Source organism: Glycine max, chromosome 6 (genome assembly GCF_000004515.6).
Source record: "Glycine max cultivar Williams 82 chromosome 6, Glycine_max_v4.0, whole genome shotgun sequence".
Classification (NCBI taxonomy): domain Eukaryota; kingdom Viridiplantae; phylum Streptophyta; class Magnoliopsida; order Fabales; family Fabaceae; genus Glycine; species Glycine max.
In genome coordinates, this window is record NC_038242.2 from 12,744,579 (window position 1) to 12,760,443 (window position 15,865).

At 32.5% G+C, this 15,865-nt stretch overlaps 3 protein-coding genes across 10 annotated transcripts; 1 reads left to right on the forward strand and 2 right to left on the reverse strand.

Moving 5' to 3' along the window:
- Window positions 1–830: 830 nt before the first annotated feature.
- On the reverse strand, window positions 831–4,097 carry LOC100820408 (vacuolar protein sorting-associated protein 20 homolog 2-like). Its single transcript, NM_001255700.3, has 6 exons — window positions 3,741–4,097; window positions 2,661–2,813; window positions 2,246–2,398; window positions 2,050–2,133; window positions 1,346–1,475; window positions 831–1,082 (listed from the first exon to the last, which is right to left on the reverse strand). Exons 1-6 carry the CDS (start codon window positions 3,840–3,842, stop codon window positions 1,057–1,059), a joined length of 648 nt encoding a protein of 215 aa, NP_001242629.2. The 5' UTR covers window positions 3,843–4,097; the 3' UTR covers window positions 831–1,056.
- Window positions 4,098–4,817: 720 nt separating this feature from the next.
- LOC100499936 (uncharacterized) lies at window positions 4,818–7,764 on the forward strand. 3 transcript variants are annotated; one of them, XM_006580876.4, is made up of 5 exons: window positions 4,818–5,131; window positions 5,228–5,397; window positions 5,510–5,615; window positions 7,362–7,384; window positions 7,522–7,764. In XM_006580876.4, the coding sequence occupies exons 2-5, from the start codon at window positions 5,269–5,271 to the stop codon at window positions 7,579–7,581; spliced, it is 318 nt and encodes a 105-aa protein (XP_006580939.1). In that variant the 5' UTR covers window positions 4,818–5,131; window positions 5,228–5,268; the 3' UTR covers window positions 7,582–7,764.
- An 859-nt stretch (window positions 7,765–8,623) lies between these two features.
- Window positions 8,624–15,270, reverse strand: SRT2 (NAD-dependent protein deacylase SRT2-like). Of its 6 annotated transcripts, none has more exons than XM_003528011.5 (11): window positions 15,052–15,270; window positions 14,629–14,671; window positions 14,258–14,495; window positions 14,048–14,113; window positions 12,968–13,013; window positions 12,307–12,467; window positions 12,077–12,206; window positions 10,908–11,072; window positions 9,563–9,690; window positions 8,884–8,983; window positions 8,624–8,799 (listed from the first exon to the last, which is right to left on the reverse strand). In XM_003528011.5, the coding sequence occupies exons 1-11, from the start codon at window positions 15,100–15,102 to the stop codon at window positions 8,749–8,751; spliced, it is 1,179 nt and encodes a 392-aa protein (XP_003528059.2). In that variant the 5' UTR covers window positions 15,103–15,270; the 3' UTR covers window positions 8,624–8,748. The 6 variants fall into 6 exon arrangements, 5 of the variants coding, with proteins under 5 accessions (XP_003528059.2, XP_040872454.1, XP_040872456.1 ...); XM_041016520.1 differs by having other exon boundaries at window positions 8,889–8,983; window positions 15,052–15,247; XR_005892009.1 differs by having other exon boundaries at window positions 8,756–8,799; window positions 8,884–8,978; window positions 15,052–15,248.
- Between the last annotated feature and the right edge of the window lie 595 nt (window positions 15,271–15,865).

A 15,865-nucleotide genomic window follows, 5' to 3' on the forward strand; every position in this document is an offset into this window, starting at 1 on the left:
TGTAGTAAATATATTTTGTACCAATCATGTTTCCTATTAATCCTAATTTCTGGGAACACTATTAATGGATTTGATAAGTTTAAAAGATTAAAGTATTAGAAATATACGACAATGTTTTGTTTGCGAGTTTAATGTCTATATATAGTGACAATATAAAAAAAATTTACACTATTTAGATGACTATATAAAAAGATTTATACTTTCAGTACATAATTTTTTTTTCTCTTTTCTCTTTACTAGCATACTAAAAGTTTTCCCATAGGGATGCATTTTACTCACCCATGAGAATGTTAGGGACTATTTGGTTTAATATTTTTTATTTTTAATTAAAAAATCTGTTTATTTTTTAATTTATTTTCTATTTTTAGATTTGTAAATAACAAAAATATTTTTTTATTATTTTAACTGTTCTATGTATAAATTATTAAAAAAATGAAGAGAAGATAAGACAATATTTTTGTAATTAAAAGTAAGTGATCTAAATATTTGTCTAAATTTGGCGAAGCAGACTTTTTTATATGTTATACTTTACTTTAACGACAACGTAGATGGTTTAAAAACCTTTTCATGTTTGTTACTTTGGAAACTTTGGTGCTGCCATTTATTATATGCCCAAAGAGTCATCTTAATCTTAGTATGCTGCGCAATCAACTCCACAAACTAAACCATAAATCCTAAACACAGTGACCTTGTGGCTGATGAATCCATGTTTCCACAAGGAAAAAGAAGGCAGTCAGCAGAGGCACAACTTCATCAACCAGATGTTTCGGGATATTATTGGTCAATATTATCGCTTAACCTTCAAGTATCTAACGCAAAAAATGTGAAAATGGTTGCAAAATATGATTTTCTCAGTATATAATTCTTGTTAAAACTGATGTATTATTATACATGCAAATCTGTACAAATTCAATGTCACTGCAAATGGTAAAACCAATCAAACTCCAGTAACTGCACGAATTTTGCAACAGAATTTGAAGGATACAGGCAAACACAAAGTCAGATCTTATGCCTTGGTTTGCAAAGCAATTGACATGTTTTGGGTCGCAATGTTCTTCAAGCTGCCAATGGTTCCTCCATAACTGTTTACATCATCAGTCATTAGTGGTTAGCTAATTTCTTTTTTCCTCTTTTATTGGGAGAGGGGGGGTTGGAATTATTAGATAGTTCAGGACCATAGCATGTTTATGGTCCCAATTGATTTCTACATGATATGCATTTATTTTTTTCCAATTTACAAGAAAGAATTAATAGCACTTAATTATGTCACGAAGAGATTAGTAGAGATCATGATTCCAAACCATCTAATAATTTCACGGGGATAGAAGAGGGGAAGATCAGATACCTTTTCTTTTCGTAGATACTTCAGCATCACTGGTAACAGGTGCTTTGGTTGGGACATCAGGAAGGTCCAACTTTTCTTCAATTTCTTCATTAGCTGAGGGAGGAACTTCAGGAAGATCTTGGACTGTAAGCTGAAGCAATAAAACAAACTCTGTCAATTTCCACAAATTAACAACTTACACGGGCATGCTGCATCTATTGCATATTTATGCGGCTTTGATTAAGTATTGACTGGTTTTTCCTTGGGTGTGACTTAAGTGAGTATTTCTTTTATCATATTCCTAATTTTGAGTTCACAATTTCTGCAGTCAATCACTATCTAAAAACATTGCAAATAGGAAGATAATTCAATTCTAAGTTTTTGCGGGAAGCATAACTACCGAACGGTTACATTATGCTGTTAACAGCAGTACACATCTTTTTACCAATAGATCACATGCCCCAAATAATCTTACATACACATTCATCATACAACAAAAGAATAGCAAATTTAACCTACAAAGAAAGCTAATAATATTCCCATGCCATTTCTCCAGCACAGAGGTACAGTATGTAAAAAAGGGTTTAATTGAAGCATAATGTATGTCCCTTCCATAGTATACTATGATTAAACCAACAGGTCAATTGGAACAGTTTCAATATGATTTTTATATTGGGGTGAGTAGAACAAATACAAAATTAAGAAAAAAATGGAAATCCATGTACCTGGATTTCCAAGTCCTCAAATTCTGCTAAAATCTCCTCCTCGTCTTCTGCTGATAACTTCTCCCCCATTATTTCATTAATTTCCTTCAAATTCAACAAAATTATGGGAACCATCAGTAAGCATCAAATTTCCATCTGGACATGGAAATCAGGTCAAAAGCAGCAAGAGTAAGCATAATAGTAAAGTCAAGCTTACATCTTGATAAGCTTTAGCTTCAGCAGTGTCATCCATAAGTTTCTGAACATCTTCAATGTTTATCTCACTTTGTATGGCTTTCATTGCATCATTACCAGCCTTCAAACTTTCAAACACAGCCTTCTGCTTGCTAGCCAGTTCAATATCTGCTAACTGAAAATGTGCATGTATTTGTTTTAGGTGTACAATTGAGTTAAGAGAAAGAAAGGTCAATGCACAATTATCTCCTCTAAACATGAGTACAAGACACCAGATGGGAAAAGAACTGAATTAGGACATAGAAACAGACAGTTGTAAAGCCATCAAAAGATGCAAACAGGTAACAATACAATTATTACTACTGGACAGAAAGAAACAAAACAAGGAAGCAAAGTAAAAATATGACAGGTTAATACGATAAAAATTAAAATACTACTTGCTGCTCAACATTTATAAGCCAAGCATCAACTTGCTTCAACAATTCTTCTTGTGTCTTTTTTTTCTTTAGTGCTAACAAGGCCCTGTCCTTCTTCTTTTCACGAATCAAGTCTCGTGCAGCTTGCTTTTCTGCTTCAATAACAGCATCTAGCTGGAAAACAAGAAATGAAAAAAAAAACTGAAGTAAGGAAACATGTCCAATAGGGTACTGCAGAGCTTATATTCTAAATAAAATGCTCTATCATCATTGATGACATAACAGATAAAGAGTGTAAGCATCATTGACATTCTCAACTGACTAGTCTTACAATCAACATACTTATTAGCATTTTATTGAAGTTTATTTGCAAGTCAATTTGAACAAGGAACCTAAAGGGAAAAGGCTGAAAAATGAAATCAACGCCTCTCTCCACTTCACAACAAAAGACATATGCATGAAAAGAAATGTAGTTAACATGTAAGCTCACATACCAACATACAATTTCAATAAGAAGCGTGCTCCAACACACAAAAATACAAAGCATGCTTATCATTAAAAATTTAAAATAATGTGTTGGTCTAGCTTGGAAATTTCAGCTCATTTACTTTTGCATTGCTGGCTGTTATCAGATTAATTTGAATGGAACATATTATAAGGGCAGGATCTGTCCACTGAGTTTGCAGCATTTCTTTTTATCTTTTTTTGGTTTTCCACATGTATCCTCCTTCAGAAGTAATCATGTTCAAGACACAATTGGACACTAAATGTGGGCAGCTCTTAAGGAGGTTATAATATAAGCGTGCAGTGCATGCAGTTCTATGGCGTATTAGATTGGAGCATAAAATGCATATTTTTAAGCATAGGATACAAATACAATGCAACCATCTCTTCAAAAGCCCAACATTTATTCATTGGAGCTATGCATTGAAGAATTTCAAAAGACCCTAAATTTATTTATTTGTATCTTAACTAACATTTAAGGTACAACCCGTCCTGATCATATTTTCCCTATGAAAACCCTACTGTCTTGTAACAACAATAAAATTCACAATCACAACACACCAAGGCAAAAATTGATTTTGGAAAAAAAAAAGTAACCTTTTGTTGATATTGGGCGAGTTTGCGTCTCTGGGTCTTGAGTGCGAGGATTGCTTTATCAACGTCTGTTACCTTGGGCTTCTTCACGAACAAATTACCCATCGATGATTATTGTGATCTGATTTCTCACTCTCTACGGAATCGACTTCAATCGAATCGAATCAATCATAGAGGAAAAGGGGCGTTGTTGATGATCATAGCTGTAAGCTGCCAGCGAATTCAATCAACTCGACCAAACAAACACACTTTCACAGGGTTTTTGATCCTTCGCTAAAGTGAACAGCCTGGCCACACCGTAGGAAAAAAAGAGAAAAACATATCTTCGTTGGGTGTGGAAATTTTTAGTCTATCGTCTTTAGGAGCTGACAGGAGTTTTTATTAATTTTTATATGTTTTAATTTATTTAAAATAAATTTTAATTATAATATAATTTATAGTATATTAATGAATGTGATTTATCTCTTAGTATTTTTTTATTGTTATTATATGTGTGAATATAAATAATATTGGATACTAAAATATCCATATATGTTAAGATTTATAGTGTGTTTTATAAGATATTTTTAGATAATTTTTAACTTTTTTTATTAATAGAAAATTTGTTTGGTTGTTTAATAAAAATGTTTTTAGTAATTTTTTTAAAATTTTAATTTTTAGTTTTTTATTTTTTCCTTCAACATTTATTAGATTTTAAAAAAAATTCTATTTAAGATAAAATTTTATTTTTTATTTTTATGTAATTATATATATTTTTAACTATTTTAACAAATAATTTCATCAATTATTTATGAATTATGATTAAATAAAATAATTAAACACTTATAATTTAATAAGATAATTTTTAAGTTTTTAATTAAGTAGTTAAGTTTGAGTTTTTTAAACTTTTGTTTTTTTTTAAAAAGTATTTTTTATTAAGCAGATAAAGATTTGTTTCTCAAAAAAGTAAAAAATAATTTAGACAAACACTAAAATCTTCTTATTTTATTAAAATAAATATTTTTTAAAAAGAAATAATTGCAAACAATGCCTATTGCCTTATGTACCCATTTCCGTTCTCATTAAGTGGCTAATTAAGGTACTCACTTTTCCCAATACTCATTATCATCACCATATCTGGGTGTCAATGCTACAAAAATTTCAAATTATTTTGAGAGAAAACACGTCAGCTTAGAAACCAAATCCAATATTAGACAAACCTGTTGTATGCCACAAATCACAATCCAATCCCTAATTTTGTATCTTGCAAAGCCCCCAACCCCCACACACACAAAAAAAGGGGAAAGTCACTTAAATTAAAACCCTGAGAATGTGAAAATTTTGAAACTCGCATCAACCGACTCTGACCCTTGGATTGGAGTGTCGCTTCGTTTGGGCGCCAAAGGCGTTTCTAGGTTTCAATTTTTCGTTCTATTTTCATTTTCATTCTCAATAAAGAAAATTTATTCGCTCGAGTCTTTTTTAAATCAACTAACTACTCACTCACTCAGTCACACAGAAGAAAAAGACTTACTCAAGAAGCTTCGAGAAAATGTCTGGAAAAGCGAAGAGGAGAGATGACGACGGTGCTTCCGACGCCGACTCTGAAGGCCACGCGCCGCCCAAGAAGTCCCTCAAGAAGGATTCCGATGACGATCCCGACTCTATTACCGTTTGCGAGGTCGATTTCTCACTCTACTATTCTATTTCTAGGATTTCTCTTTTTTCCTTTTCTTTCTATCTTTTATTCTTTTACTGTGTGCTTATAACTTTTTGTTTACGATGAAATGTAGATTTCGAAGAACAGGAGGGTTGCCGTGAGGAACTGGAAAGGCAGCATTATGGTTGACATTCGCGAGTTTTACGTCAAAGATGGCAAGCAATTGCCTGGCAGAAAAGGTTACTATTCTCTTCTTTCAAATGCTTATTCACTCTTCTTTTTATCTGTTTCTGAATTTATTCTAGTTTTGTGTGTCCGTGCGTTGTTTTAGGAATAGTAAGGGTTTTGGGTCACATTTTTTCTTCAAATGCTTTTCAGTCTTCTTTTTATGTGTTGTTGAATTTATTTTAGTTTTCCTTGTGCGTTGTTTTAGGAATAGTAAGGGGTTTAGGTAAGATTTTTTCAATGCGTATGATTGTTATTTTGCTGATTGGATTGAAACATGCCTAGGTCTCCTATTGATGCCTCATTCGTTGTGCAAAGAGGTAGTTAAACTAACGAATAGTGTGCTATGTTTTTGTTGATGCTGGTTGCAGTTTCTACTCCCTTGTTGCTAGGTTAGTCATTATTGATAACGTTGTCACATCATTGAAGGTTGAGGGATAAATTCATAAACATGTTTGCTGCGGTAGTTGGTTACCACATTGAAAACTTTTATTTTTTATGTTTTATGTGGAGTTTGTTGAATTGTGATTCATGAATGTGTAATTTGTTGTTAGCTCTGCTGGTCATGCATTTGAAATTGCCAACAATGTGGTCCATGGAAATACTCATACATGTTATATAGTATCAACATGTAATGCATCTTGCATGTATCTTTTTCATAGTCATTACAATGGACAAATTGATAATTATGCAATTGTGTCAAGTTGCATTGGATGGATACCTGTTAACTTGATTTACATGTTTCAACCAAAGTCTTTGCTTCTAATGGGGCACTGAAGGAGGTGAACAACTTGTACTGAATCTTGTAATTAACTTCTTGGTCAGTTTTAAGTTATAGGGCTCTATCTTTTTTGAACTTTGGATAACTATAGACTCTAGACTCTAGACATTTTGCAAGGTTAAAAATTAGACTCTAAATGATTGTGAGTTAATGACGTGATATATTGATGTTTGTTTGTGAGCAAACAATGGAAGATATAAAAGATGAATTAGTTTTGCTCATATGAAAGTTTTGTACCTGTTGGTTTAATTAAAATTAAACTAAATCAATAAATATGCACTTTGATTTATGAATCTGGAAAGTTTTCAATGACTAAACAGGAAATAATGGTTAACATGGCATTTGTGGACTCATAGGGAATAGTGTTGTTGGATCATGTTAGGAAAGCTTGGAGTATGAACTGCACTCATACATCGTTATTGTGTGATATAGTTCTGTGGTGGTGTGAAGTGGCTCTTGGTTACTACAGATTTGCAATTGTAGAGCATTTTGAAATTGCAGCTGGAACTGCACCCTTTTACATGCTATAGTGGTGTGATTCTAATGGGTAGCTTAAAACTCCCTTTTGCAACGTTGTCTAGATTGAGAGTATACTCATAGGCATTTCTGTAATTGGTTGCTATGTGTCGCTATACAAGATCAATAGCTATGCACTTATATTGGAAATTTATGTATGCTTCAAACCAATTAATATTTTTGCATTGTAATTATGCTTGTGCATGTGTATTTTGACCTGATTGTCTTTTAAAAGGTCCTTGTTTATGCTATCCTTTGATGTTCAAGATCATGCTCATGCATTGTGGTTGAGGAATCCTTATGTAGACCTGGGAAATTCTTCTAGATGTACAAAGACTAGTCAGTTGGGATCAAGTAGAGTTCTGGAATAGAACTCGATATTTGATTTATCCATTTCTTTTAAACCACATGATGATGATTTATAAATGTGGGTTACACTGACGTTTTTATTATTTGTTTTCAGGTATCTCTTTGACCATGGATCAGGTATAACTTGAAATTATCTGAATGTTATATATTACGAGTTCCATTTTTATGCCTGTCTTAAATCTGTTGGTTCTAATGATCTAGAACAAATGGTTTTCAAGCTAATGTTCCGTAATTCATTTTCTCGTGTTTTGCAGTGGAATGTGCTTCGTAATCATGTTGAAGAAATTGACAAGGCAATTAATGAGAATTCTTAGGAAGTGGGCATTCTAGTCAATTTTATAGTTTACTATGGTAGCATGTTATATACTCTTTTTGGATTACTTAAAGTACAGTTAAGGGCTACAGTATTTTGTCTAATCAAACCCTTTGAGGTTGCTATTGTAGGATTTCGATTTTAACCTCTGGTTGCTAATGCATGTAAAGTGTCCTCTATTAAATATGCTAGTTGTTAGTTAACTATATATACTGCTACCACATCCATGTTATTTACCCTTTGTTTGGAACAGTAAAGATTGTGGAGAAATAAAAGGGAAGGAGAAACTACAAATTTCAAGAATGTTAACTATTTATTTGAATAGTTGAATCTAATAATAAAAGGGTTTGAATAGTGGAGAAATAAAAGGGAAGGAGAAACTACCTTTTAGTCATTTTATCTGCCAAGCGTTTTAAATTGTGGAATAAAAATTATGTAAATTGTATTAAAAAAATTGTATATTATCATATAAATCTCATTTTAATCTTTAATAGTTTATGTATAGATTTTATTTATTGATCAATTAAACAAGTTATTCGTAGCATTTACCAAATAATTAAGGTACCAAAAATAAAATTAGTCATCTGTAGCATATGGTTAAGTCAAAATTATACGAAAACATCAAATTAAAAATTCGGATAAGCTGTTAGTTTGGCTGTAATGTACATCTCTGTATAAAGATGCAAATGTTTTACACAATTATGTAGCATATGTAAGCAAATTTACAAAACTGGGGTAATTTTTTTAAAAATTATAGGAATGGATAGATTTTAAAAATATTACAAGATACGGATAAAGTCATGTTTTAAAACACGACTTATCCAAATCCTGTAATTTTATTAGAAGTTTAATCCAATTTTGTAAATTTGCCGGCTGTGATAAAAATAAAGGCAGACGAAACGCGTTTTGACTAGTTTTGATCTTACTATCTTTTTAGGCAGCAACGCCCGGTTTATTTGTGGGAATTGAGACTATGTGTTTCTAATCGATCTGCAAGGTTCGTGTTTAATTTGAAAAAGTAAAACATTAAAAATCAGAAAAGATAACACAAATATCAGTTACTTTATATATAATTCCTCGTCAATATCTTTACATGGGGACAAGAATGATGGAATAAAATACAGGTTACTGATTTGAATGCAACTTGATACCATTTTTTCATCTATCATTACACAGCTGGTATGCTTATAGATCCCATGTCAAGTAGTCTTGGCAGGATCTGCAACAATGCAAAGCTTGTAAGATTTGAGGCAGTAAACATGCAATATTCATTATAGCTAGTCAAGATCAACCAAGGCCATACCTCACCCAATCGTGCATTTATTTTCAAGGGCACAAAATTATCAGCACGCGTCACACCTATGTTCACAATTGCAGTAGCAGCACCAGCTTCATGAGCTGCCCTGTTCAAGTAAATTTAAAAAATCCAATCATGTCAGATATGCATCCAATCAATGCAACACAGGCAAATGAAAATTATTTCAGTGCTTGAAATTGGGGAATACAAGGTTTTATCAAAATTAGAGTTTTGAAGTTAATTCAAACACAAATATCTTTTTCTTTGAAATGATAATTTGATTTGTATCTCATTCTCAATAATATCATTGCATAAATTCTAAAAAAAGTGTCTATACTGTTGATTAATCTTGCATGCCAACTTTTAGATGGAGGGCATCAACAATCATTTTATAAAATAACAGAATTTGTCTACAAAACTATATTGTATTTTAATCTCAGGCATCATTTGTGGGAAGCACTTACAATTTATAAGAAAGATTGACAAGACGAGATGATGAAGGGTTCCACTCCAACATAAGATTTTACCAAAAAGTTAATTTGAAGATGTCAAAACATGGAAAATTGATATCTACTATCAATCTATCATGTTGCAGAATGCAAATCACATATCTACTATCAATCACATGCAAATATAAGAATTTAGATGACACCATAACCAGAAGACCTGGTAATCTTGAATCTACCTGACAAGTCGAAAAGCAGACATGGTCATCAGAGATGACCCAAGTACAAGAAAAGCATCACATCTTCTAGACGCTTCCATTGCCATATCTGCTCTGTCCTTGGGAACATTATCACCAAAGAAGACAACCTTCATAATTATTCACAATGAGAACTTTAAGGACACTTTCATAAAAATTTCACGTTTGATTTACTTAAACAAGCATTTATATTCATCAGCATTAGAAGACAAATAAAAATGATCACACACATTTTCAGATACATGATTGACTAGGCATGGTTTCTATGTCCATAGAATAACTTAATTTGTTTCAAAACACACTTGCAGTCCGTTCCTTCTGTCTGAGTCATGAAATATCTTGAATCTTAAAACACAGAATGAACTTATTCAAGAGATAGAGCGGCAATAAATCATCCAAGAAAAAGATACGGTAGATCACACATCATGATTTGTCACAAAACATAATTAAGAAAAAGAATACACAACTTAAAGGATCATCAACATGGGATTTTGGTCTGATTCCTCTGAGCCAAACGGGAAAAGTTTAGTTGCCTAGGATAAGTGGATAACAAGTATAGCACCAAATGAGAACCTAAAATAAATGTTCTAGAACCCTGTTAGGACCTTAGATGGAATTTGGATCCAATGAGCAGTTAGTACATCAGTTGCCCAAGCCCCAAGCCCAAGGTGTGGAGATTTTGTGTTAGAAAATTAAAATGGCCTGAGAAACAATGGTGATGTGGCAGAGAGGGATGTGCCAAATATGTAATGAGTTTCTGTTGTACCAAGACATGTGAAGAAAGAGCATATAGAGAGAATCATTAAGTTTGTTATGGACAGAGAGCACTAGTCCTCTGTAGCAGCCTAGATCAGTGGCAGTAAGAATTCCATTACACTGCATTTCCTTTTTACATATTCAATAATATCAGTACCTGAATTCCTGTTTTTCTTTTTCCATTGCTTGGGCTATTTATTTCTATATTTTGGAGTGTGTCAAATTGCACTTCCAATCATAACTTCATATATTCTGAATTGACAGTCAAAACATGCAGAAGTGTCTATTCAGCTTTACTATAGTTCAAGACATGCAATGTTTCATAGAATATTTTTATGTCTCTTTTTTCTTTTTCTTTTACGTTCGGTAGGGCGGGTGTGCTCACAGATTCATTGTTTCAGATCTAGAAATTATAAAGTAATAATTAATATTTCCTATACTTCTCTTGCCCCCACTTATTAGCAGCTACAATAATAAAGAACAAAATTCTGTACAAAACTAACAGGCTGAAGTATCCGGAGAAGTAACAGGCGCAGGCAAATATTTCAACTGAAAGAAACAAATGGCCTACATCAGGTTTGAGAACTCCATTGCACTTGTGACAAGTTGGGATGATAAAATCCTCCTCCCAAAATCTTTCATCAATCTCAATATCACCATCAGGTCTTTGTTTCATGCCAAAGCTCTTATCTGATCCAGGGTTTCCATGGTCCAAGTTATCAATTGCTTCTGCCCACTGGTTTATCAGAAAAGGGAAACTCAGAACAGATGCATGCTGCCATATTGTTTAGAGAAACAAAATCTCCAACTACTACATTAAAGCATTGATAAAATGAAGCAATATATTTTTGCTTTTAAACACAGTAATAACAAATGTCAGATCCTCCTACTTTCAGAGTTTCAGTACAAGGACCACATATCAGACATGTGTAATTGAAATTATATAATTGATTGAAATGTGCAAAACATAGTTCTTAAGAAAATGTAACAGGCTGTCCTAATATATACTTAGTGTTGTAATTATACCATATATAATTTAGTAACCCCTGCAACATTCAAGATGGTACCTCACTCAATTTTTTTTATCTCCTTTCTTTACAAGTATTGTTAAGGGATATATGAAAACAATAAGTATTCGAGAAGTTTTACAAGATAAGAAGGTTTCTTGCAGTGACTGCAACAAAGGGTGCACGTCTTATTATTGGACATGTCATTTGGAATCCTTCACTGGATATATTAGTTTTCCCCATACTCCTCTCTCTACTTTTTAGTGCACACTTCTTCTCAATAATTAGATTTCACCTTAAACCTATGAAGTATAAATCATTTAATGGAATTACTGTTCTCCCCACATCACACACCTGATGAATGAGCACTCAGCTGCATCATTCTTCTCCTTCTATGACTTCTCTCTTCCTCAGATTTAAGAGAATAAAAAAGGGGTGAAAACTTTTTATCACAAGATAAACCAATCCAAAGACACCATCAAGACCTCTAGTCAAATAGTGCTTACACATATACTATAATTATCAACCAGCGCAAAAGCCATTATACCTTTTATTCAAGTCTTACATCTTTCAACATGATAATGTAACTTATCCCTAGAACAAAGGACTAGATCTTTTATATATCATGACTTTCTCATAGACTAACTTCATCAGCATTTCTCAATATAGAAATTGCTTCTTAAGCATTTATTCATTGATAATGCAATTTTTTCTATTAGTTGCAAATTCTAACCTTTGGATTAAGGGCCTTCAACTGGTCCTGAAACAAGCTCCGGCAAAAGGAATATCCACAATCTATACATATTACAGTGTATACAGTCCCATGTATTTCTAATGGGTTGCTACCAGCACGATGATGCAACCTGAGAACAAGGTACAACAAAATTCCAAGATAGGCTAGCTTTTAATATCTCACATTTTCCAAATTAGCCTAATTAATTGATAAACAATTATAGAGGGTACCTATCAACATTTTGGGTAATCATTAAGTCGATTCGGCCAGCTCTATCTATTGTAGCCAATGCAGTATGGGCAGCAGATGGTTGTGCTGCTGTAAATCGCCTCCATCCAGCATAGCTCCTAGCCCAATATCTCCTCCGAGCTCGACTTGAACGGAGAAACTCCTTTTAAATAATGTCAAGAGAAAGGAGAACTTAAACATATAAATTAAGATGAAAGAGATTCATGGGTCATGACTATTTTGGCATGAAAATCTAGTTGAATTTTCTTCACCAAAGTAATTGCCATAAACATTCAAATTTAAATATGCTACGCACTCATGATTACACTAATGCCAAATTCTTAATAACATCAATAGTTGAAGTCTTTCTCTCCTGTAGATGGAGAGAATTCTGCTTGCTCTACACTATTGGCTAACGATAACTTTTCTTCTCTTTAAAGGTGACCATAGATACTGGCATACTGCAGGTATTGTGTTCTCTCTTTTTCCCTACAGGCAAGCCATTAAAGCAACCATCTGGAACATGATATCTAAATGCAAACATATATGTTTTCCAATCCTTAGCCCTTAATCTTTTTCTATTGGCCATATTTCTCTAAATTATTTAGGCCCTATCATGGTACAAAAAAGAAGCAAATATGTTTGAACATGTCTTTGGATCACCTGATGGGTTATTGGCTTGAAACCAGAACTATAAGCTCCATTGGGGCTGCAATAAATAATAAATTGCTATCAGTGAAGAAGAACAGAGAAAGGAAGATACAGTCAGCATCATGAATAATAAATTTTAGAAATTCATTCCATATTCTCTAGATATGAAACTAAAAAAGGGTGAAGCCTATATAATCTTTATACACAACAAGAATGGCACATATCTTTGACTCCAATAAATGAAAGTGGATATTGATCAGAATTAGCACTGATAAACAGTCAGTGCATGGATGGTAGACCCCTCCAACTGATGATGAATCATTGATGCATCTGGTTTCCAATAATTAAATATTAATGCAGCATAGTTATTTGTTACTATCGAAGTTGTTAGGATTTTTTTCTTTTCAATATTTAAATTATTCTTCTAGAAACATAGGATAGAATAAGATCAGATTAGTATAGACTGAGATTCATGTGATCTCAGTTTTATCTTTTATTTTGTTTTCCCCTAATCTACTAGTTCGAATTGTAATCAGATTGGCAAGAGAATCTCTAACCAACTCAGCCTATTAAATGTAGAAGTTGAAACCCAAAGAGGCCTATGCATTTCTTTTTTCTTAAGATTGACAGGAAACATGTAACATCAATGACCAAAAAACCTCAGATCATCTACAAAGCAAACAAAAATTTTGGAAAATCTTTAAAAAAAATGTAGGCCATACACATATTTCATCACACTTTGACTTTGCAATAAATGGAAAATAAGCTCCAAATAATCTAAATGAAATGGTAGGATCAATCAAAATGTGATGAAATATAGCAATAATTATCAATCCAAGCACAACATCTATAACATGACCAAAGAAGAAAGCAACTAAGCAATTAAACCATTTAATCCTTTTATGTTGCCATCAGTTATGAATGCTACATCCACAAACTTTACAAGGTCCAACAAATATATTAATAAATAGCAGAAAGAATTTTCAATATCATAAAAACAATATAGCAAGCAGCCATTCTGAGCAAAAGAGCCCAATAAACATTTTATGTAACCTCATGATCTCAGAAAGTAGTATACAAAAGAGTCAGAACCTTCTGTAGTCAGGGATGCCACACTCTGTACTGATTCCAGCTCCAGTCAATACTGTGAGCTTGGTACTGTAAATCAAAATTGAAATTCAGTTAGGGAACTGTTAAAATTTGCAAAATTTAAACTATCAAAGTACTGTTATTATATCTACAGTATGTATGGAGACTTAATATACTCCTCACTGAAAAACATTAGGGAATAAGAAAATAAACCTCCGGTCCAAAAATTCATACAAAAGCTGAACATCTTTGATACTGGGAGGATCTGCTTCTGGAACTGTCTTCTTATCCCTTGAGATATTAGTTGAGGTCTTTCCATCAGTTCTTGGTAAGGTCCCAGGGACAGAGATCCGGCACATTGTATGTACCAGCCTCGCACAAACCTTACACGATATTAGTCTTCCACCTCTTTTTGCTAAGTGCGAATGTCCACTCCTTGGTTGAACAATATCTATGAAGATGGAATAAATTGCAGTGACACAATGCTATAGCCAGTCAAATAAGCCACAAGTGTGAGGAACTAAAAGTCAGAGTTTATGTTAGTGCAAGAAAATAATTTTGTATGCAAGAGGGAGCATACTTGCCTGTTATAAGACTCCCTAGCACTTTTCTCACAACCCCAAGAGACTGTACATTTAGATAGAAAAAACACACATTATGAACTATGAAGCATTACATATTTACATCTATTCAACAAAGTAGAAAGATGTGTAGAGTTAAATGAAAGATATGATACGAATGATTAAAATAAATAAAAAAGTGCATTTGACGCAGATATTTTAGAGCAAAGAAAAAGATGCAGAAGAAAGAGTATTGAAAACAAGTTAGAAATGAAGAATCTGAAAAAGTGGAGAATGAATTCCATTCATCATAAGAAACAAGAAAGGTTTCTGGAAACATGGTCAATAATAGCATTATGTCCTTCAAATTGTTACTCCTTTGGATCTTTGACTTATAGATGCGGGAAGACAATTATTGATGTACCATCAGAGAGAGGCGGAACTTACAGTGAGAGAGAAAGATGAGGAATGAAAACGAAGAGGTAAAGACATAGCCATTTAGTTAATGGGAGGAATGCGTCGTTAACAACCATGCGCATCGCTCCCACCGCTCCTTCGCCTTTTACTCTCGATTTTCGTTCATTATGTTCAATCACCTCCACGTTGCATACTTCTCCGCCGCCTATAACTATAACACACTTCTTTACAAATAAAAAAAAAAAAAAACACATAGACCCGCGCGATGGGTTTATAAATAATTTAAATAAATAATTTGATTGATAAATAAAAATTAAAAATATAATTATTATTGATATTTTATATCATTAACAGTTAAATGAGTTTAAAAAATTATGTATAAATTAAGATAATTTATATTTATTTATATATTTATAAAGAAATATTTTAAAATTAGAGTATGATCATTCAACTAAAGTTGAGTAATGTACAAGTAAAAAAAAAAATTATGCATAAATATTATAAGAGTAGTATAAAAATAAAGTGAAATTGACATAATAAAGCACATATGTTAAAACACATAATGTGAAATATATATAATGAAAGGAAAATAATCAACCATAATGTTAAAACACATAAAAATTATACTAATAAAATTCCAAAAATTGTTTGTTTAAATAAACTTTTATGTATTTATTTCCTTTTGCTAGCGACTTGATGTTCAATTTTGTTTTCTTTGGTGTGTTGTTTTTTAAACTTTGAAATAAGATTGGTTCTTCATTATTAAAGGATGTTAGAACAATTTATTTATTCTTTTTTCTCCTTAATGAACTTTCTGAAATTGAATAAACTTCATTTGATGACA